Below are 24,658 nucleotides of genomic sequence, written 5' to 3'. Positions count from 1 at the left end.
CATTGTGAGTAGAAGATGAACTAGGGTAGCCAGGGAAATGACGAACCAAGACATCAGTACCAGGAGGGCACAGTGGCGGGGCTTCATGATGACCGTGTAGTGCAGGGGGTGGCAGATGGCCACAAACCGGTCATAGGCCATCACGGTCAGAAGCATGTCATCAACACAAACAAAAAGCAGAGCAAGAGACATCTGGGTCAGGCAGCCCCCATAGGAGATGACTCTGCTGTGAGTTAGGATGTTCACAGTCATCTTGGGGATGGTGGTGGAGGTGAAGCAGATGTCAACAAAGGACAGGTTGGAGAGGAAGAAGTACATGGGGGTGTGCAGGTGGGCGTCAGAGCTGACCACCAGGATGATGAGCAGGTTCCCGAGCACCGTGACCAGGTACATGGACAGGAACAGCCCAAAGAGGATGGGCTGCATTTCAGGATCTTCTGAGAGACCCAAGAGGAAGAATTCTGAGAATTCTGTGTAGTTTTTTGCCTCCATGTAGCTGGTGCGTTTGCTGGGGAAGGAAGCAAAGGCAATGTTCAGAGATCTGCCAACTGGCGCCTCAGCTGTTTATTATGTTACAGTATCACGCTTGGATGGAAGGTCTTTACTTTTACCAGTGAATAGTGAATCAGGCAAATGGAAACGTGTAGCATTATTTGTACCCCTTTTAATTTGAAATAAATCTATTTTATCATCTATTTACTAGTTCTAATTGTCCTATTTCGATCTATGGACATTAATTCTTTTTTTGATATGACTCTTCTAAACTACTGAAGAAATGCCATGTCTTTTCTTGGTAATCACCGTACTTCATTCTCATAGCTCTACAATAGTAATTAATTCATGGGTTTTCAACTCTAACAGTATTTATTCTGGGTTATGAGACTAGCCAGTGTTGTGAAACTTAACTTTCAGTGCCTTGATTTGTTTTCAGAAAGTGTGGTTGTCAATATTACATAGTTTGCAAAGTAAAAAAAATGCCTTTGTGTACAATAAGAGCCTCAATAAATAATGGTTGTTATTATGATTATTATTGTGAATGTCCACCTTTCGGGATAATGATATTGGATAGAAAGCTCTTCCAAGGTACGGCCTAGATCTGCGATCTAGAAAATGTTTTCTTAACAGACATCCTGGACTAGAACTTTGACCCACCAATTTCCTACTGTGTAGCCTTGAGAAAGTTATTTAAACACTTACCTGCAGATACCTCATCGCTACAGTAGGAATAGTCAATATTCTCTGCCTGGAACAAAGAGTGTAATTAAGTCAGATAATTTTCCTATTGCGGTTGCTGTGACGTGCAATGAATATTTCATAAATGTGATCTTCTGTTATTAGTATCACAATAAATCAGTCTTGCATGCCTACCATTTATCAGTATCTCAATTAAATGGAGCAACCCTCAAGGATAGAATTCTGACCATTATAAACACATCAGGTCTGTTACCTCTTTTGACCACCACACAGAAATTCTGATTAGTGAAGATTCTTACGTCTCCTTCTTTCTAAACATACCTGCCAGGTGAATTCCTCTACGATGAGGACTTGGAAGTGGACTACACACATAAATGGAGAAAACAGAGCATATCACCATTAAAATAAAATACGAGGCATGTGTAAAAGTGTGTGCTCATGTGTACATGCTCTCAAGGGGGGATATATTTATTAAAATTGGCAGAATTAATCACCCACATCTACAACAGATGGATTTGATTCAACATGCTCAAATCTATACAAATCAAGTCATCCTAGAAAAATCCAAATCCAAATTTGAGTTTCGAAAATAAATGTTAATGTTCTCCAGGATGGAATAAAGCTCTGTATTACTAAGGCCTAGGGAAGTTTAATAAATTGAACACAGAAAAATAAGTCATCGAGGAACAGTGTAGCCTGGGACATTGCATAGGTGGGATTTCTTCCATAAAATAGGAATATTTGAGCTGAGAGAGGAAGGATGGGTCAGTGTCAATCAGGGAAAGTAAGAGAGAATAAAGGGTCTGGGGTTTGAGAACAAAATGCTACATTGCACATGGCTCTGCAAGCTTCGTAATGGGGACTTGGGGGACCAGTGACATGGAGAGCAGAGAATGAGGGTCAGGAGGCACAGAGTCTGTGAGCCCCACAACACAGCCACCTGCGCTCAAGCTTTCTGGGCATTTCCTGTTGGTAATTTTATGTTTACTTGTGAGTCTGAGATGTGACTGTTTTTTCTCATTATTTTTCTTTCCAGGCATGTATGTGGTGCCTGTCACATAGCTGGTGCTCAGCAAATGCACATATTGATGTTTCATCACTATTGAGATGAAAAGTGACAACAACAACGCACAAAAAAAGACATCTTCAAGCTCATCCCTTGCCTGGATATAGACTCAAAATTGAAGAGTAAGTGTAAAAAAAAAAAGATTCATGTCTATTTTAAAACAATATTACATGATGAATAAGTAATGCCTAGTCTAGGAATGGGAAAGTGGTTTCAGGTTAGGATGGAGGTTAACAGAGATCGTCACAAACATATATTGAGGAAGAGAAATCTTAATTATAATTGCAAAGCAAGAAAATGTACTAAGGAAAATTAATAAATGTTACTGCGGGAAGCAGCCCAGGTAGACACTCTCTACACACACACACAAAAACAAGGATAACATGCTAACCCTGGAAAGAATGGTTGCTTGACAAGCACAGCCAACAGGATTTTCTACATTAACATATTAACTGCTGTGTAAGTTGTATTTCACTCATGAAGCAAAACCCAGGCAAAACCCTGCAGTGGGTTTGTGAAAATCTTACTTGTTGATGTTCTTATTGTTACAATTAATATTGACAATCTAATTCTAAAAATGAGATTACATGAATAGAAGTCAATAAATTTCATTTTTCTATTTATATTCACCTTTCAATTATACTTAACCCTGACTAGTCCAGAAAAACCCTTTAGCCTTACGAACTATTTTTCAAGTTTTCACCATACATTTTACATGACTCCTTTTCGAGTTTTTATATTACTTTTTTATGGAAAAAAATGCAGGAAATGATAAAAAAAAAAACATCATGAGTTTTCCATTCAATTAGAAAGGATCATTTTGCTTCTGAAGTTTTTATTCTATTTTCATAATAAAACACTGTCTCCCCAAAGAAAAGAATTTTTTTTCTGGTGTGGCAGTCAATGTATTAAAATGCCACACCTTTTGTGTTAAATGCATAAATAAGCCATGGTATATTTGAACAGATTGGTAAAATAGAAAAATGAAATTATCTTGATTACCAAATGTTAGAAATGATTATATTATGGACACTGACATGAAAAAATAATGACAACAAGAGCAATAACAATATAGAATTATTCAGTGATTTCAGTAAGTCAGGTACACCAGCAAAAGCAAGTGGGTAGTTATAAATTAAAAATAGACAACACCTTGTGCGTAATAGATCTTCAGTGAGTAGTTAACGAATAAGTGATTGGATACAGGAACTCTAACAGGAACTTGCAGTATTTGGGAGAGAGTAGACAAGATACGAGGACTGTCCAGAGAATGATGTATTCGAGAAGTGGCCATTTCTAGCTCTTAGTGAAAAGAGAGTCTAGATTCCAGAAAGGAAGAAAAGTAATGAGAATGAGAGATGGCAAGGATGAGTCTCAGTGGAAACTAAATTACCTTCAGAGTTCAAAGACTTCACCTACATAGATTAAATGAATATAGGACCATTGCAGAATCATTGTTCTAGAGGTGAAGCCCAGCATACGCTTTCTTCTTTTACTTCTTACCCCACCCGACCTCACTGATCATGCTAACTCTATCCGATGGTTATCACTGAAGCCTTCTCATCTCCACAATTTGTCTCTGGGAAACCTAATTTGATTTTCATGCACACCATCATCAGAAAATTACGGGTGAGGAGCAGTAGGGGCATGCTTAAAGTTTCTATTGTCTCAAGAGTTGAATTCCCAGAGCACCTCATTAAATGAATTGTAATATTGTTGCTCCGCTCTTCAAACAATTCAGCTCTCTCTTGGGATACAAGGAAGACAGCAGAATGCAAAGTTTCTAGTCAATTTTGTGTCTACAGAATGTAGGGGAGGATGGATGTATCTATTTCCTCAAGGGATAAACTCTTCGTCCTTTGGTTTAATCTAAAATCACAGAGGTTCCCCTAAAGGAAAGTTTAATTTCTACAAGGAATCAAACTCAGGCATCATCTGTTTCTGATGTGTCACCGTTGAGAAAGTGTGGAGATTTTTCGCATCTCTTGGTGTCTATAATGTTATGGAGGCAAAGAGGTTTTTTTCACCTTGAATTTCACCCCTTAATTTTTTAATCAATTATGGACGTGTGATTCACATGTATAAAGCTGTACATATTTACTGTATCCAACTTGATGAGTTTGCAGATAAGGATACCTCGTGAAACCATCACCACCATCAAGGCCAAAGAGATATCAATCACCTCTGAAAGTTTCCTCCAGAATTCCTTATTATTTTAATGCATGATAATAACATTTAATGTAAAATTCCCATTTTAGCCAATTTTTGGTATTCCATACATTATTATTAGCTAGAGACACTAAGCTGTGTGTTAGATCTCCAGGACTTGTTTATTTTTCATCACTAAAATTCTGCATGGTTTGACATTATGTTCCCATTTGACTCTGCTCCTAGCCCTTGTCAATCATCATTTCACTCCAAAGATGCTCTTTCGTAAGAAAAGCAAATAGTAGTTTTGTTCTGTTGAAAGGACTACCCAAACTGAGAGGGGGAAATAACCTCTGATATTTGCTGGTGATTTGGGAGGCTTTGTTGGTAATATGCTTCATTTATTACCACTATATAGAGGAACAGGGCAGTAATAGCCCAGGTGGAGTCAGTAAAGAGGGTGTATAGAAGAAATACAGGTGGCAAATATCTAGTAAGGATAAACTTTTCCGTGGAAGGAGAAAAGACAGATTAAAGCATTGTCTAAAGGGAGTATAAAAATTAGGATAGGATTCTAAAAATCTTTTTAGTGGAAAAGATGGGAATATGTTTAATTTCAAAGAGAATAAATGTAATTAATGCAGGCACTGAATACACAGGAAATACCAGCTACCTAACCTCAAGGATGTCAGATGCACAGGAAGTCAATGGAGGGTTATAGTGTCCTGTAACCCCAGTGTTCAAAATACATGGGTCCAGAAACCAAGCATGGGAAGTTAAGTGTCCCCACCAAACAATACTCCCAGGGAGCCACCTGGGGAGTGTGTGCTTCTGGTCTCTGCAAGTACAAATTGTGTAGATGTAGAAGTCTTGACTCCTGAAGGGCTAACTTTTCCAGAGACAGGGCGAAAGTCTTAACGACCTTCCAGCCACGATGCTGCCTGGAATTTCAGTACTTTTATACCAAGAAGAGGAATCACATGCTGGCAGGTGGAATTGACCCAGGTGATCGTTGTCATTGTGTGGGCCCAGGAAGCAGCATGCACAGGTGTCTTGCTGTGCTCGGTCAGTGGCTGAAGAGCAGCCCAGGAGCAACCTCAGTATCAACACACTGGTGGATGCAAGTGGCTGTCAGTCAGTTACACTCCCCACAGACCTTGGGTGAAGCAGCCTCATTTAGCTGAGGAATATACTCTAAGGTTGAGGCTGAGAGTTGTCAGATGGCCACACTGCCCACAGCTGGAAGCATAAAGCTTTAATTCTGAGACGTGTTAGTGGAAGATGCAGCACAGCATTTTTTTACTGTCCACCCTTTTCGCCATTTGGATAAAGTTCTGTGTGTAAGTTACAGGAGTGGTGACCTCATGGTTTTCTGGGCCTTTTTTTATGGATAGAGGTTAATAAGGTAAAATTTTTATGAGAGGAGAGTCAGTGGGTTGAACTATAGCCTCCTCTACTGAAGGTCATATTAAGGTCACACTGATATGCAATGTGTCCCCCCTCTACTGCCCATTCTCAGGTTGACCATAAATGGTGAAAGGCACCAGCCATCACATGAAAGGGAAATGATGAACATGATCAGAACACTCAGGAGTGAGGAACAAGCTCAAACCGCCATGTCAATCATCCCAACTAGCAGAGGTGTTATCTGGGGCTGAGGGGAATTGAGAATGAGCAGACTCATAGGTGCTTTGGAAATAAAAAAAAAAAAAAGAAACATGTCATTTAAAGGAGAAAGAGCCAGGATATTTAAATTCACATTTGTCTTGGAGGCTCACGATGTCCACTTAGTTCTGAACCTGTGATGAGTCTGTCACAGGCAAGAGGCTGCTGTGCTGAGCAGTCTTCCCAGGGCCCCCTTCACATCCTTGTTCCTCAGGCTGTAGATGAAGGGGTTCAGCATGGGGGTGACCACCGTGTACATCACTGAGGCAATGCTGCTGCTCTGGGAAGAAGGGGTCACAGCAGAGCTGAGGTAGACCCCAAGTGCGGTTCCATAGAACAAGCAGACCACACAGAGGTGAGACCCACAGGTGGAAAATGCTTTATTCTTGCCTGCAGTGGAGGACATCCTCATTAAGGATGAAACAATTTTAGAGTAGGAGAAGAGGATCCCCATGACAGGAAACACACCCAGCAACACAGCTGACAAGTATAAGCAGATGTTATTGATGAAGGTGTCAGAGCGGGCCACCTCGAGAATCTGAGCCACCTCACAGGAGAAATGTGGGATTTCAGTTTCTAAGGAAAAAGTCAGCCTCAATATAAGTAGAACATGAACCAGGGCAACCAGAGACATGATGAACCAAGACATCAGAACCAGGAGGGCACAGAAGTGGGGATTCATGATGACCATGTAGTGCAGGGGGTGGCAGATGGCCACAAACCGGTCATAGGCCATTACGGTCAGGAGGAAATTATCCAATCCAGAAAAAATCATAAGAAAATACACCTGAGTGAGGCATCCCATGTAGGAGATGTCTTTGCTGTGTGTTTCAATGTTCACCAGCATCTTGGGGATGGTGGTGGAGGTGAAACAGATGTCAACAAAGGACAGGTTGGAGAGGAAGAAGTACATGGGGGTGTGGAGGTGGGAGTCAGAGCTGACGGCCAGAATGATGAGCAGGTTCCCAAACATTGACACCAGGTACATGGTAAGGAATAGCCCGTAGATAAGGGGCTGCATTTCAGGATCTTCTGACAGACCCAAGAGGAGAAATTCTGATATATCTGTGTGGTTTTTTGCTGCCATATATTTAGTGTGTCCACTGGGGAAGGAGAAAATGGAACATTTCATGAAAAGACAACTTGCACCTCAGCTAGCTATCACATTACAGCGTCACCCTTGGATGGAACCTGTTTATACTTGGTAGAGTCCTTTCAAAACTGTGATTCTGTTAAACAATGGGTAGCCCATTTATATTCTAAATGTGTAGAATTGTTTAGACTTCCTTCCATTTGGCAGAAATCTCTCTATTTTATCATCTCCTTACAGGTTTTCATTCTTATATATGAACCTATGTGTGTTATCTAATTTCTTTGATAGAATCCTTCCAAATTATGGGAGACATATCCTGTCTTTTCTTGAGAATCCCTATTCTGCCTTCATTCTAATGGGTGTACAGTAGTGATTAGCACATGGATTTTCAACTGAAGTTTTGTTCCTGTGACTTGACATTTCCTATTGATGGGACAGTTACCTCTTAGTGTCTTATTTTTGTTCTGAAAATGTGATTCTTAGTATTACCTTGCTTGTGAGGATTAAAAACACTTTTGTGTGCGAATAGTCTCAATGAATATTTGTCATTATTACTACTAAAGTCCTCCTTTTAGGAAATTATTTTGGATACGTAACTATTGCAAAATACAGTATAGAGATAATGAAGACAGTGTTTTATTGGGTCAGTCTTCCAGCAATAGAAATATTGATCCATCAACTTACTAAGGTGTGACCGTCAGACAATTATTTAAATAATTACCTGTAGATACCTCACCTCTAGAGTGAGAATAGTAAATATGCCCTATATTTATTGAAGGGTAAAATTGAACAAGGTGATGCATGTCATTATCTACCATGATATCTGGGACATACAAATGGACAATTGAAAATTCTGAGATTCCATTATTACCATGACAATGAATCTTTCTTGCATGCCCATCATTTGTCAACAAACGGAGCAACCATCGGGATGTAATTCTGATCATTACAAATATATCAGGTCTCTTACCTCTTTTCTCCCATCCAAGTAATAACCAGGCCCGAACCTGCTTAGCTTCCGAAATCAGAAAAGATTGGGCGTGTTCAGGGTGGTATGGCCATAGACTCTTACCTCTTTTGACAGCCATACAGGACTTCTGATTAGTGAAGATCGTTATGTCTCCTCCTTTCAGAACATCCCTGACAGGTGAATTCTCCCAAGAAGAGGAAAAAGCAAGAGGACTGCATACATAAAAGGAGGAAGGGAGAGCACACAAAAACATAAAAATAAAATCCAAAGTATGTGTCAAGTGGGGTGCCCATGTGGGTATGCTCTCAGTTGGAGATGTATTAAAATCAGCAAAGTTAATCTCCAACATATATAATCAATAGATTGGATTGAAAATATCCAAAACTGACATAAATCTAATCATCCTAGAAAAATTAAATGCCAATTTTGACATTTAAATATACATATATGCATTCTCTGCAATAGAAAAAGAATTCGTGTTACTAATGCAAAGAGAAGTTTCTTAAATAAGACAGAAAAAATTGTGGAGGACCAACCTAGTGTGGGAAGTTGCGTAGGTGGGACTTCTCTGAAATAGGAATATTTGAGCTGAGAGAAGAAGGATGGGGCATTGTTAATCAGGAGAAGTAAGAAGGGAATAAACTTTCTAGGATGAGAGAACAGATTGCTAGATGGCATATGGCTCAGTGAGTTTTACTGAGGGACCAGTGAGATGGAGAGCAAGGAAGGAGAGTCAGGAAGACAGAGTTTGTGGGCCCCAAAACAGAGCATCCTCTGCTCTTTCTTGATGTGCATCTCATGTCAGTAATTTTATGTTTAGTTGTGGGTCTGAGGCTGGGCCTGTTTTTTTCTTATTACTTTTCTTTCCAGGGATGTAGATCTACTTGTTGCCTGTCATATTGTAGAGGCTCAACAAACACAAATGTTGGATGTATAATAATGAGTAAGAGCAAACATGTCAATAGTGAAACAAAACAGAAATCTTGAAGCTCATCCCATGCCTGAATGTAGAGTCAAAATTGAATAGTGAGGATAAATAACATGCATTCATATCGATTTTAAAGGAATAATTCATGATGAGCAAGTAATACCTATTCTCGGAATGGGAAACTGGGTTCATATTATGATGTCTGTTAACATAGTACATCACAAATGTAGGTTCATGAAGAGATTCACAATCGCAGTACAAAAAATATATTTGAGAATATGGAATAGCCATTTCTGTGGTTACCCGCCAGGGCAGAGAATCTGCAGATACGGGCAGAGAATCTGCAGATACGCACACAGAAAACTGAGGACAACTTCTTAACCCTATAGACGATGACTGTTTCAAAATCACAGACAACAGGGTATTCTACATTAACATACTAGACCATTTGTGTTCAATTGATGATGAGGAGAAGGGAGACTACTCCAGTGTCAATGATTCGATATTCTCATGGACATTCAGAAACTGGTAAAATGGAAAAAAGAAATTGGCTTGCATGCCGACGGTCAGACCTAAGTATGTTATATGCATTATATTGTAGACCTGGAAATAATAAAGTAATGATCACAACAACAACATACTCAGTGATTTCAGTAAGTCATACCTGCCAGCAATTATAGTTATGTGAATTAGAAAATCTGATCTACTAAAGAACAAAATATTCAATACCTCGTGCATAATTGGTCTTCCCTGAGTAATTAATGAATAAGTGATTGGAGACAGGAAATGTAATAGGAAACTAAAATATTTGTGAGAGAGTGGAGAAACTTTGAAGACTGCCCAGAAAGTGAAGCATGCAAGAAATGGCCATTTCTAGCTCTTACTGGAAAGAGATTCTAGATTCCAGAAAGAAAGGAAAGCAAACACAATGAGAGCTGGAAAAGACTAGTCTCGGTGGAAACTAAATTACCTTCAAAGTACAAGGACTTCCACCTGCATAGATTAAAGAAATATAAGACCCTCCCCATCTCCTTATTCTAGAGATAAAACCCATCACACACTTTCCTCTTTTCCTTCTTACCCCACTATTCCTCATTGTGTCACTGGGACTCTCTCTGGTGACTATCACTGAAGCTTTCTCTTCAACAAAGTCTGTCTTTGGGAATCCCAATTGGGGTTTCATGTAGTCTCGGATCAGGGATTTACAGGTGTAGGGCAGTGGGGCAGGTTTAACATTTCTAGTGTCTCCAGGGTTGAATTCTCAGAGCAATTCATCAAATGAATTTTTCCATTGTCTTTCCACTCTCCAAAATCTTCAGTCCCCTTGGGATACAAAGAAGAAAGCAGAAGGGAAAGTTTCCAGTCAATATTTTGTGGACAGAGACAGCATAGAGGAAGTTGGATTTATTTCCCCAAACGGGGAAACTGTTCTTCCTTTGGTTTAATTTAAAAGTCCCAAGGTTTCCCCTCACAGAAAGTTTACTTGCTATAAGCAACAAAATTCAGGCATCGTCGCTCTGTGATGTGTCACAGATGAGGAAAGTTTGGAGATTTTGTGGAGTTCTTGGTGTCCACAATGTTACAGGAGCAAAGAGGTCCTTTCTTTTTAATTTTTTTCTTAATATTTAAACTACTTTATGAAGATATGATTGAAATGTTAAAAGCTGCATGTATGCAGTGTATACAACTTGATGAGCTTGGAGATACGTGTATATCCATGAATCCATCACCACCATGAGGCCAAAGACATGTCAACCAGCTCCCCAAATTTCCTTCAATCCCCTTTATATTTTAATGTGTGATAATCACATTTAACATAGGATCTGCATTTTAGCAAATTTTCAGTATAAAATACATGATTATTAGCAGTAAACACTAAGCTGTGTAGTATATCTCCTGGACTTATTTCGTATGCATCCCTTTTTAAAACCCCATGTGGTTTGACAATTATCTTCCCATTTCCTCCTCCCCAGTCCCAGGCAGCCACCATTCTCCTCCAAAGAAGTCCTTCTTCAGGAAAGCAAATTTGGGAGCAATATTTCTTCTGCAAAAATGACTAACAAATTCGGGATAGTAAAATCTCCTTTTTCATTTGCAGGAGTCATGGCAGCCTTTGCTGACATTAGGGCTTTGTTTATTTAGTTATTATTATTATTTTTGAAGGAGAGTCTTGCTGTGTCTTTCTGGGCAGAGAAAGTGCCATGGCATCATCATAGCTCACTGCAACCTCAAACTCTTGGGCTCAAGCGATCCTCCTGTCTCAGCTGCCTGAGTAGCTGGGACTACAGGTGCTTGCCAGGATGCCCAGCTAATTTTTTCTCATTTTAGTAGAGATGGGTCTTGCTCTTGCTCAGGCTGGTCTCTAACTCCTGAGCTCAAGCGATCCTCCCAGAGTGCTAGGGTTACAGGTGTGAGCCACTGGGTCTGGCCTGGGCCTCAATATATTACCTCTAAATAGAAAGACAGGACAATAACAATCGAGGTAGAGTGGATTCAAGAGTGAAAATTGAGGAAATATGGGTGGCAAATACACACAGGATATACAGCTGTTCAATAAAGGGAAGAAGAGAAATAAAGCAAAGCCTAAAGACAGTATGGTATATTGGACAGTTTTACAAAAATGTCTTAACTGGAAGATATGGGAACATGTTTAATATCAAAGAGAATAAATATAATAAATGCAGGCTTTGGAACACACAGGAAATACCCCCTACAAATTTTTCAGGAGGTAATATATACTGTCAATCAAACAAATATCATAAAGTATTATAATGTGACATACAGAATACATGGGCCCAGAGAGCAAGGGTTGGAATCACAAATTCCTTGCCTAACATTCCTCCCAAGGAGCTGCTTAGGGAGTTTGTGCTTCTTGTCTCTGCAAGTCTGGCTTCTCTTGGTTTAGAAGTCTTGACTCCTAAAGGGATGGCTCTTCTAGAGACAGGGCAAATGTCCTGGTCCTCAGAATGTCATCAATCTTGCAAGGAACATTTTTATAGTGAAGGCCCCATTTGACACTCATCTATACTTCCTGCCAGGGTGTTTTAGAGTCCTGAGGTCCAGGAATCAGCAGACAATAAGAGTCAGTATCTTTGTTTTTTAGTGGCTTGATTGACATACCATAAAATACACCCATTTACAGCACACAGTTTGATGGTTGTTTGTATATTCACAGAATGGTGCAACCATCATCTTGATCAAATCATAGAATATTTTCACCATCACCAAGGAAACATGGCACCCCATAGCAGTCACGTCCCATTGTCTCCCTTTATGCCTACCCTTGGAAACCACTAATCTATTTTATGTCCCTACTGGCTTGTGTACTTTGGGCACTCCATATAAATGGAATCATAAAATCATATAGTACGTTGCCTTTTGTGTCTTGCTCATGTGAGTTCATGTGTTTTCAATGTTTCTCCAAGTTGTCTCTAAAGTGAAGGGACATCCTATGGAATGGAGTAATGTATTTGCAAAGCATTTATCAGATAAGGAGCATGTACACAAAATTTATGGACCTCAAGGAACTCAATAGTGAAGAAATAAATAACTCAATTAAAAAGTAGTCAAAAGATTTGAAGAGACATTGCTCAAAAGAAAATATGCATCTCTACCCATTCTTGAAGCCCAAAAAGAAGGAGGAGGAGGAGCAAGTGCAGGAGGAGAAGGAGGAGAAATATAAAAATGGACAACAGGTATATGCAGGAAAGGTCAACATCACCAACCATTAGCAATGTAAATAAAAAGCACTATAGAATATCAACTCACACTTGTTAGAATGGATAAAGAAAATGTGGTGTGTATATACACAATGTTCAGCCTTTAAGAAGAAGGAAATCTGCTATTTGCTCCACATAGATCAACCTGGAGGACCAAATGTAAAGTGAAATAAGGTAGGCTAGATGGACAAACACAAGATGATCTCTTCCATATGTGGAATCTAGAAAAGTCCAACTCATAGAAGCACACAGAAAAATGGTGAGTACCAGAGGATGCGAGGTGAAGGGATTGTGGAGATATTGGTCAAAGGACACAAAATTTCCTATACATGAAGAAATAATTTCAAGAGATCGATTACACATGGTGATGAGTATAGTTAAAAACAATACATTTTATCTGTGAAATAAATGACAAGATAACATTCAGACTGGGGGAAATATTTGCACAGCATATATCTGATAAGGGTCAAATTTTCCAGAATATATAAAGAACTAGGACAAGTCAGAAACAAAAGTACAATCTACACCTAAGTGCGCCTTTGGGAATAACACCAATTGGGTATCGGACAGAGGTGGGGGGTGGGGGGAGGGGATGGGTGTATATCTACATGATGAGTGCGATGCACATTGTCTGGGGAATGGACACGCTTGAAGCTCTGACTCGGGGGTGTGGGGGGGACATGGGCAATATATATAACCTAAACTTTTGTACCCCCATAATAAGCTGAAATAAATAATATTAAAAAAATGAGTACAGACCTGAAGAGACATCTCTCCTTTGAAGATACACAAATTGCCAACAAACACTCAAATGGATGGCCAATTAGTCATTAGGGAAATGTAAATTAAAAACACAAAAGGATGCCACTTAACACCTAATAAGAGGATATAGTTTTTTTTAAGAAAGAAAATAACAAGTGTTGGAAAGGATATGAAGATAGAGGAGCACTAAAACATTGCTGAGAGGTAAAAAGGGCCAGCTGCTATGAAACATGATATGGCACTTCCTCCAAAAGTTAAAAATGTAATTAACATATGACCTAGTAGTTAGGACTGTTAGGTATATTCTCCAAATAGTTGAAAATGAGTATCAAGCCAATAAATTTACATACTATTCACAGTGGCCCAAAGATGGAAATCACGCAAATATCCATTAATGAATAAATAGATAAAGAATGTGGGGTTCATTATACCATGGAATATTACTCAGCCATAAAATGGAATGGAGCAAGTTAATATTAACCATTAAAATCAGGAAGAGGAAGGGAAGAAAAGGGAGGAGAGATGAGGGAAAGAAGGAAGAAAGGAAGGAAGTATAGTAGAGAACAACAAAGGAAGGAAGGTTAGTAGGAAATAAGCATGGAAGGAAGGAAGGAAAAGGCAGGGATCACAATGAAGGAAGCAACATCTCCTAGTTATCCTAGGTAGTACGTCACTGTGAATCATATGAATGAACCTGCTTTCAAATCTAGATTCCAGCATTCGTGTTGAAAATCCCATCTCTGTTCTTGGGAAATGCAGGACAGCAAAGTTAGGCGTGTGGACTCATCGTCATGTGGCCAGGACTTAGCCCATCTTAACTCAGTCTTCCTTTGAGCAATGGGGTGCATGAGAAACCATATCTCAAGCACACATTTTCACAATAAAATTCACACACGTAAAGCAACAACAGAGCCCTGGTAGAGTAAGAGGTTGGCTAGTATTGTAGGAATTTTATTACATTTCTTCCATCAAGAGCAAGGGCACAACCAAATTGAGGTGAAGAACAGTAACATGCAAGAGGATAATTTTTGAGGAAACCATGTGAGCGCTTGATATGAGAAGTGATTTAGAAATCTCAGGAATGGCTCTAAGAAAACTGATGAAAATTAGAACTTTAAGGTTCAGGTTTAGGGGAGAAAAGTTAAAAAGAAAAGTTAAAAAGAAATTATGGAGGAAGTTGTTGAGGGAAAATTAACCATAAAAACAGACACATAGGTGCTTTGGAGATGAACAAAAGCAACACATTATTTAAAGGAGGAAGAGAGTCAGGATATTTAAATTCACCTTTGCCTTCAAGGCCCACAATGTCCACTTAGTTCTGAACCAGTGATGTGTCTGTCACTGGCAGGAGGCTGCAGTGCTGAGCAGTCTTTCCAGGGCCCCCTTCACGTCCTTGTTCCTAAGGCTGTAGATGAAGGGGTTCAGCATGGGCGTGACCACCATGTACATCACCGAGGCAATGGGGCTGCTCTGGGAAGAAGGGGTCACAGCAGAACTGAGGTAGACCCCAAGTCCTGTTCCATAGAACAAGCAGACCACACAAATGAGACCCACAGGTGGAAAATGCTTTCTTCTTGCCTGCAGTGGACGACATCCTCATTACGGAGGAGACAATTTTAGAGTAGGAGTAGAGGATCCCTGTGATGGGAAACACACCCAGCAACACAGCCGACAAGTACAAGGAGATGTTATTGATGAAGCTGTCAGAGTGGGCCACTTTGAGAATTTGAGCCAGTTCACAGAAGTAATGTGGGATTTCTGTGGCCCTGGGGAATGTCAGCCTCCTTATCAGTAGGAGGTGAACCAGGACAACCAGGGACATGATGAACCAAGATATCAGAACCAGGAGGCCACAGAAGTGGGGGTTCATGATGACCGTGTAGTGCAGGGGGTGGCAGATGGCCACAAACAGGTCACAGGCCGACACGGTCAGAAGCATATCATCCACACAAACAAAAAGCAGAGCAAGAGACATCTGGGTCAGACAGCTCCCAGAGGAGATGACTCTGCTGTGAGTTAGGATGTCCACAGTCATCTTGGGGATGGTGGTGGAGGTGAAACAGATGTCAACAAAGGACAGGTTGGAGAGGAAGAAGTACATGGGGGTGTGCAGGTGGGCGTCAGAGCTGACCACCAGGATGATGAGCAGGTTCCCGAGCACCATGACCAGGTACATGGACAGGAACAGCCTGAAGAGAATGGGCTACATTTCAGGATCTTCTGAGAGACCCAAGAGGAAGAATTCCGAGAATTCTGTGTAGTTTTTTGCCTCCTTGTAGCTGGTGCGTTTGCTGGGAAAGGAAGCAAAGGCAATGTTCAGAGATCCGCCAACTGACGCCTCAGCTGTTTATTATGTTACGGTATCACGCTTGGGTGGAAGGTCTTTACTTTTACTAGTGAATAGTGAATTAGGCAAATGGAAATGTGTAGCATTATTTACACTCCTTTTAATTAAAAATAATTCTATTTTATCATCTATTTATTAGTTCTAATTCTCCTCTTTCGATCTATGAACAGTAACTAATTCCTTTCTTGATATGAGCCTTCTAAACTACTGAAGACATGCCATGTCTTTTCTTGGTAATCACCGTACTTCATTCTCATAGGTCTACAATAGTGATTAATCCATGGGTTTTCAACTCTAACAGTATTTATTCTGGGTTATGACACTAGCCAGTGTTGTGACACTTAACTTTCAGTGTCTTGATTTGTTTTCAGAAAGTGTGGTTGTCAATGTTATCTTGTTTGCAAAGTAAAAAAAATGCCTTTGTATACAATAAGAGTCTCAATAAATAATGGCTGTTATTATGATTATTACCGTGAATGTCCAGCTTTCGGGATAATGATATTGGATCAATAGCTCTTCCAAGATATGGCCTAGATCTGCGATCTAGAAAATGTTTTCTTAACAGACATCCTGGACTAGAACTTTGACCTACCGATTTCCTATTGTGTGGCCTTGAGAAAGTCATTTAAACACTTAGCTGCAGATACCTCATCGCTACAGTAGGAATAGTCAATATTCTCTGCCTGGAACAAAGAGTGTAATTAAGTCAGATGATTTTCCTATGTGGTTGCTGTGACGTGCAATGGATATTTCATAAATGTGATCTTCTGTTATTAGTATCACAATAAATCAGTCTTGCATGCTTACCATTTATCAGTATCTCAATTAAATGGGGCAACCCACAAGGATGGAATTCTGACCATTATAAACACATCAGGTCTGTTACCTCTTCTGACCGCCATACAGGACTTCTGAAGATTCTTATGTCTCCTTCTTTCAGAGCACACCTGCCTGGTGAATTCCTCTACGATGAGGACTTGGAAGTGGACTACACACATAAATGGAGAAAACACAGCACATCACCATTAAAATAAAATACGAAGCATGTGTAAAAGTGTGCACTAATGTGTACATGTTCTCAAGGCGGGGTGTATTGTATTAAAATTGGTAGAATTAATCACCCACATCTACAACAGATGGATTTGATTCAACATGCTCAGAATCTATACAAATCAAATCATTCTAGAAAAATCCAAAGCCAAATTTGAGTTTCGAAAAATAAATGTTTATGTTCTCCAGGATGGAAAATAGCTCTGTATTACTAAGGCCTAGGGAAGTTTACTGAATTGAACAGAGAAAAATAAGTCATAAAGGAACAGCATAGCCTGGGACGTTGCATAGGTGGGATTTCTTCCATAAAATAGGAATATTTGAGCTGAGAGAGGAAGGATGGGTCAGTGTCAATCAGGGAAAGTAAGAGAGAATAAAGGGTCTGGGGTTAGAGAACAAAATGCTAGAGTGCAGATGGCTCTGCAAGCTTCGGAATGGGGATTTGGGGACCAGTGACAGGGAGAGCAGAGAATGAGAGTCAGGATGGACAGAGTCTGTGAGCTCCACAACACAGCCACCTGCGCTCAAGCTTTCTGCGCATCTCCTGATGGTAATTTTATGTTTACTTGTGAGTCTGAGATGTGACTGTTTTTTCTCATTATTTTTCTTTCCAGGCATGTATGTGGTGCCTGTCACATAGTTGGTGCTCAGCAAATGCACATATTGATGTTTCATCACTATTGAGATGAAAAGTGACAACAACAACGCACAAAAAAAGACATCTTCAAGCTCATCCCATGCCTGGATATAGACTCAAAATTGAAGAGTAAGTTCAAATAAAATAGATTCATGTCTATTTTAAAACAATATTACATGATGAAAAAGTAATGCCTAGTCTAGGAATGGAAAGGTGTTTTCAGGTTAGGATGTGGAGGTTAACATAGATCATCACAAACATATATCGAGGAAGAAAAATCTTAATTATAATTGCAATCCAAGAAAATGTATTTAGGAAAATTAATAAATGTTACTCTGGTAAGCAGCCCAGGTAGAGACTCTCTAGACACACAGAAAAACAAGGATAACATGCTAACCCTGGAAAGAACGGCTGCTTGACAACAGCCAACGGGATTTTCTACATTAACATATTAACTGCCTTGTGAGTGTATTTCACTTTTGAAGCAAAACCCGGGCAAAACCCTACAGAGCGTTTGTGAAAATCTTGCTTGTTGATATTATTACTGCTACAATTAATATTGACAATCTAATTCTAAAAATGAGATTACATGAATAGAAGTCAATAAGTTTCATTTTTATATTTATATTCACCTTTCAATTATACTTAAGCCCCACTAGTCCAGAAAAACCCTTTACCCTTAGGAACTATTTTTCAAGTTTTCACCTTACATTTTACATGACTCTTTTTGAAGTTTTTATATTAATTTTTATGGAAAAAAATGAAGGAAATGATAGAAAACATCATGAGTTTTCCATTCATTTAGAAAGGATCATTTTGCTTCTGAAGTTCTTATTCTATTTTTATAATAAAACACTGTCTCCTCGGGGGAAAAAAATTTTTTTTTTCTGGTGTGGCAGTCAATGTGTTAAAATGCTAGACCTTTTGTGTTAAATGTGCATGAGTAAGCCATGGTAAATTTGAAGGGATTGGTAAAATAGAAAAATGAAATGATCTTGATTACCAAATGTTAGAAATGATTATATTATGGACACTGACATGTAAAAAATAATGACAACAGCAGCAATAACAATATAGCATTATTTGGTATTTCAGTAAGTCAGGTATGCCAGCAAAAGCAAGTGGATAGTTATAAATTAAAAATAGACAACACCTTCTGTGTAATAGATCTTCAGTGCATAGTTAACGAATAAGTAATTGGATACAGGAACTCTAACAGGAACCTACAGTTTTTGGGAAAGAGTAGACAAGATATAAGGACTGTCCAGAGAATGATCTATTCGAGAAATGGCCATTTCTAGCTCTTTGTGAAAAGAGAGTCTAGATTCCAGAAAGGAAGAAAAGGAACAGGAATGAGAGATGGCAAGGACAAGTCTCAGTGGAAACTAAATTACCTTCTGAGTCCAAAGACTTCAACTGCATAGACTAAATAAATATAGGACTGTCCCAGACTCATTATTCTAGAGGTAAAGCCCAGCGCATGCTTTCTTCTTTTACTTCTTACCTTACCTGACCTCACTGATCACGCTAACTCTATCCCACAGTTATCACTGAAGCCTTCTCATTTCCACAATTTGTCTCTGGGAAGCCTAATTTGATTTTCATGCACACCGTCATTAGAAAATTACGGGTGAGGGGCAGCAGGGGCATGCTTAAAGTTTCTATTGTCTCAAGAGTTGAATTCCCAGAGCACCTCCTTAAATGAATTGTGATATTGTTTCTCCACTCTTCAAACAATTCAGCTCCCTCTTGGGACACAAGGAAGACAGGAGAATGCAAAGTTTCTAATCAGTTTTGTATCTACAGAATGGTAGGAGGGGATGGATTTATTTATTTCCTCAAGGGAGAAACTCTTCTTCCTTTGGTTTAATTTAAAGTCACAAAGGTTCCCCTAAAGGAAAGTTTAATTTCTGCAAGCAACAAAACTCAGGCATGATCTCTTTGTGATGTGCCACCATTGAAGAAAATGTGGAGATTTTTCGCATCTCTTGGTGTCCACAATGTTATGGAGGCAAAGACGTTTATTTCCTCTTAAATTTCAGCCCTTCATTTTTTAATCAATTATGGATGTGTGATTGACATGTATAAACCTGTACATATTTACTGTATCCAACTTCATGAGTTTGGGGATAAGGATACATCCGTGAAACCATCACCACCATCAAGGCCAAAGAGATATCAATCACCTCTGAAAGTTTCCTCCAGAATTCTTTATTATTTTAATGCATGATAATATCATTTAACATATAATGCCCATGTTAGCCAATTTTTGGTATTCCATACATTATTATAAGCTAGAGACACTAAGCTGTGTGGTAGATGTCCAGGACTTATTTATTTTGCATCACTAAAATCCTTCATCGTTTTACATTATGTTCCCATTTGCCCCTCTCCCCAGCCCCTGTCAATCATCATTTCACTCCAAAGATGCTCTTTTGGAAGAAAAGCAAAGAGTAGTTTTGTTCTGTTGAAAGGACTACCCAAACTGGGAAGCAGAGATAACCTCTGACATCTGCTGGTGATTTGAGAGGGTTTGTTGATAATATGCTTCATTTATTACCAATAAATAGAGGAACAGGGCAGTAATAGCCCAGATAGAGTCAGTAAAGAGTGCGTATAGAGGAAATATAGGTGGTACATATCTACTAACTATAAACTTTTCCATGAAAGGAGATAAGAGAGTTTAAAGCATTGCCTAAAGGGAGTATGGAGATTAGCATAGCATTCTAAAAATGTTTTTAGTGGAAAATATGGGAATGTGTTTAATTTCAAAGAGAATAAATATAATTAATGCAGGCACTGAATACACAGGAAATACCAGCTACGTAACCTCAAGGATGTCAGATGCACAGGAAGTCAATGGAGGGTTACAGTGTCCTGTAACCCCAGTGTTCAAAATAAGTAGGTCCAGAAAGCAAGCATTGGAAGTTAAGTGTCCCCACCTAATGATACTCCCAGGGAGCCACCTGGGGAGTGTGTGCTTCTGGTCTCTGCAAGTACAAATTGTGTAGATGTAGAAGTCTTGACTCCTGAAGGGCTAACTTTTCCAGAGACAGGGCGAAAGTCTTAACGACCTTCCAGCCACGATGCTGACTGGAATTTCAGTACTTTCCTGCCAAGAAGAGGAATCACATGCTGGCAGGTGGAACTGACCCAGGTGATCGTTGTCATTGTGTGGGCCCAGGAAGCAGCATGCACAGGTGTCTTGCTGTGCTCGGTCAGTGGCTGGAGAGCAGCCCAGGATCAACCTCAGTGTCAACACACTGGTGGATGCAAGTGGCTGTCGGTCAGTCACACTCCCCACAGACCTTGGGTGAAGCAGCCTCCTTTAGCTGAGGAATATACTCTAAGAAGGTTGAGGCTGAGGGCTGTCACATGGCCACACTGCCCACACATGGAAGAATAAAACTTTAATTCTGAGATGCGTTAGTGGAAGATGCAGCACAGCATTTTTTTACTGTCCACCCCTTTGGACATTTGGATAAACTTCTGTGTGTAAGTTCAGCAAGTGGCAACTTCATGGTTTCCTGGGCCTTTTTTAAGGGACAGAGGTTAATTGGGTAAAGTATTTATGAGAGGAGAGTCAGTGGGTTGAACTATAGCCTCTTCTACTGAAGGTCATATCAAGGTCACACTGATATGCAATGTGTCCCCCCTCTAAGGCCTATTCTCAATTCGAACATTAATGGTGAAATACACCAGCTGTCACATGAAAAGGAAATGATGACCAAGCTCAGAACACTCAGGGTTGAGGAACACGCTCAACCCACCACGTCAATCATCCCAACTAGCAGAGGTGTTATCCGGGGCTGAGGGGAATTGAGAATGAGCAGACTCATAGGTGCTTTGGAAATAAACAAAGGAAACATCTCATTTAAAGGAGAAAGATCCAGGATACTTAAATTCACATTTGTTTTGGAGGCTCACAATGTCCACTTAGTTCTGAACTGGTGATGTGTCTGTCAAAGGCAAGAGGCTGCCGTGCTGAGCAGTCTTTCCAGGGCCCCCTTCACGTCCTTGTTCCTCAGGCTGTAGATGAAGGGGTTCAGCATGGGGGTGACCACCGTGTACATCACTGAGGCAATGGCACTGCTCTGGGAAAAAGGGGTCACAGCAGAACTGAGGTAGACCCCAAGTCCTGTTCCATAGAACAAGAGGACCACAGAGAGGTGAGACCCACAGGTGGAAAATGCTTTATTCTTTGCTGAAGTGGAAGACATCCTCATTAAGGAGGAGACAATTTTAGAGTAGGAGTAGAGGATCCCTGTGACAGGAAACATACCCAGCAACACAACCAACAAGTACAAGCAGATGTTATTGATAAAGGTGTCAGAGTGGGCCACCTGGAGCATCTGAGCCAGGTCACAGAAGAAATGTGGGATTTCTGTTTCTAAGGAAAAGGTCAGCCTCAGTATAAGTAGAACATGAACCAGGGCATCCAGGGACATGATGAACCAAGACATCAGAACCAGGAGGGCACAGAGGCGGGGGTTCATGATGACTGTGTAGTGCAGGGGGTGGCAGATGGCCACAAACCGGTCATAGGCCATCACGGTCAGGAGGAAATTATCCAGTCCACCAAACATCATGAAAAAATACACCTGAGTGAGGCATCCCATGTAGGAGATGTCTTTGCTGTGTGTGTTGATGTTAACCAGCATCTTTGGGATGGTGGTGGAGATGAAACAGATGTCAACAATGGACAGGATGGAGAGGAAGAAGTACATGGGGGTGTGGAGGTGGGTGTCAGAGCTGACGGCCAGGATGATGAGCAGGTTCCCGAGCACCGTGACCAGGTACATGGCCAGGAACAGCCCATAGATAAGGGGCTGAAGTTCAGGATCTTCTGACAGACCCAAGAGGAGAAATTCTGATATATCTGTGTGGTTTTCTGGTGCCATGTAGTTAGTGCGTCTGCTGGGGAAGGAGGAACATGGAACATTTCATGAAAAAACAACTGGTACCTCAGCTATTTATCACATTACAGTGTCACCCTTGGATGGATGCTGTTTGCACCCAGTAGAGTCCTTTCAAAAACTATGATTCCCTCAACTGAGGTGCCGCCCATTTATATTTTAAATGTGTAGAGTTGTTTAGACTTACTTCCACTTAGCAGAAATCTCTCTATTTTATCATCTCCTTACAGGTTTTCATTCTAATAAATGATCCTATGGGTGTTATCCAATTTCTTGATAGAATATTTCCAAATTATGGAAGACAAATCCTGTCTTTTCTTGAGAATCCCTATTCTGCCTTCACTCTAATGGGTGTACAGTAGTGATAGCACATCGATTTTCAACTGAATCTTTGTTTCTGTGACCTGACATTTCCTATTGATCGCACAGTTACCTCTTAGTGTCTTATTTGTGTTCTGAAAATGTGATTATTGGTAATACCTTGTTTGTGAGGTTTAAACATACTTTTGTGTACAAATAGTCTCAATGAATAATATTTGTCATTATTATTATTAAACTCCTCCTTTTGGGATAATTATTTTGGATAGGTAACTATTCCAAAATGTAGTATAGAGATAATGAAGACAGTGTTTTATTGGGTCAGTCTTCCAGCAATAGAAATATTGATCCACCAACTTACTATGGTGTGACCATCAGACAGTTATTTAAATAATTAGCTGTAGATACCTCACCTCTAGAGTGGGAGTAGTAAGTATGCCCTATAGTTATTGAAGGGAAAAATTGAACAAGATGATGCATGTCATCATCTACTGTGACACCTGGGACATACAGATGGACAATTCATAATTATGAGATCCCATTATTGCCGTGACAATAAATCTGTCTTGCATGCCTATCATTTATCAATTAACAGAGCAACCATCAGGATATAATTCTGATCATTATAAATAAATAACGTCTCTTACCTCTTTTTTCCCATCCAAGTACTAACCAGGCCTGACTGTGCTTAGCTTCCCAGATTGGAGGAGATCAGTCACGTTCAGGGTGGTATGGCCATAGACTCTTCCCTCTTTTGGTAGCCATACAGGACTTCTGATTAGTAAAGATCCTTATGTCTCCTCCTTTCAGAGCATGCCTGCCAGGTGAATTCTCCCAAGAAGAGGAAAAAGCAAGCAGACTGCATACATAAAAGGAGGAAGGGAGAGCACACAAAAACATAAAAATAAAAGACAATGTGTGTGTTAAGTGGGGTGCCCATGTGGGTATGCTCAGTTGGAGATGTATGAGAATCAGCAAAGTTAATACCAAACATATAAAATCGATAGATTGGATTGGAAATATTCAAAATTTACATAAATCTAATCATCCTAGAACAATTAAAAGCCAATTTTGATATTTAAATATACATATTTACATTCTCCTCAAAAGAAAAAGAATTTGTGTTACTAATGCATAGAGGAGTTTCTTAAATAAGACAGAAAAAATCATTGAGGACCAGTCTAGTGTGGGATTTGCATAGGTGGTACTTCTCTGAAATAGGAATATTTGAACTGAGAGAAGAAGGATGAGTGATTGTTAATCAGGAGAAGTAAGAAAGGAATAAACTTTCTAGGCCAATAGAATAGAATGCTAGATGGCATATGGCTCAGTCAGTTACAACAGGAATTTGAGGGATGAGTGAGATGGAGAGCAAGGAAGGAGAGTCAGGAAGGCAGAGTTTGTGGGCCCCACAACAGAGGATCCTCTGCTCTTTCTTGATGTGCATCTATTGTCAGTAATTTTATGTTTATTTGTGGGTCTGAGGCTGTGGCTGTTTTTTTGTTATTTTTGTTTCCAGGGATGTAGATCTACTTGGAGCCTGTCATATTGTAGAGGCTCAACAAACACAAATGTTGGATGTATAATAATGAGTGAGACCAAACATGTCAATAGTGACACAAAACAGAAATCTTGGAGCTCATCCCATGCCTGAATGTAGACCCAAAATTGAAAAGTAAGGATAAATAAAATGCATTCATATCGATTTTAAAGGAATAATACATGATGAGCAAGTAATAGGTATTCTAGGAATGGTAAAGTGGGTTCGTGTTAGTATGTTTGTTCACATAGTACATCACAATCATAGGTTCCTGAAGAGATTCACAATCACAGGGCAAAAAATAT

The 24,658-nt window shown here is 39.8% G+C and overlaps 3 protein-coding genes and 1 pseudogene across 3 annotated transcripts in view; all 4 read right to left on the bottom strand.

Moving 5' to 3' along the window:
* The window catches only part of LOC138401260 (olfactory receptor 7D4-like), a 933-nt gene extending 441 nt beyond the window's left edge, over positions 1-492 (bottom strand). Inside the window, exon 1 of the mRNA XM_069496672.1 lies at positions 1-492. This exon is cut by the window's left edge and continues 441 nt beyond it. Within this exon, the coding sequence (XP_069352773.1) occupies positions 1-492 (492 nt within the window).
* Positions 493-6,221: 5,729 nt separating this feature from the next.
* On the bottom strand, positions 6,222-7,160 carry LOC138401251 (olfactory receptor 7D4-like). The gene has a single exon (XM_069496660.1). The coding sequence runs from the start codon at positions 7,158-7,160 to the stop codon at positions 6,222-6,224; it is 939 nt and encodes a 312-aa protein (XP_069352761.1).
* A 7,723-nt stretch (positions 7,161-14,883) lies between these two features.
* On the bottom strand, positions 14,884-16,544 carry LOC138397498 (olfactory receptor 7D4-like; annotated as a pseudogene).
* A 4,997-nt stretch (positions 16,545-21,541) lies between these two features.
* On the bottom strand, positions 21,542-22,480 carry LOC138401244 (olfactory receptor 7D4-like). The gene has a single exon (XM_069496647.1). The coding sequence runs from the start codon at positions 22,478-22,480 to the stop codon at positions 21,542-21,544; it is 939 nt and encodes a 312-aa protein (XP_069352748.1).
* Between the last annotated feature and the right edge of the window lie 2,178 nt (positions 22,481-24,658).

This window comes from Eulemur rufifrons, chromosome 2, assembly GCF_041146395.1.
Source record: "Eulemur rufifrons isolate Redbay chromosome 2, OSU_ERuf_1, whole genome shotgun sequence".
Taxonomy (NCBI): Eukaryota; Metazoa; Chordata; class Mammalia; order Primates; family Lemuridae; genus Eulemur; species Eulemur rufifrons.
The sequence above is the reverse complement of the archived record's forward strand: the minus strand, read 5'-3'. Positions and strand labels throughout refer to the sequence as shown.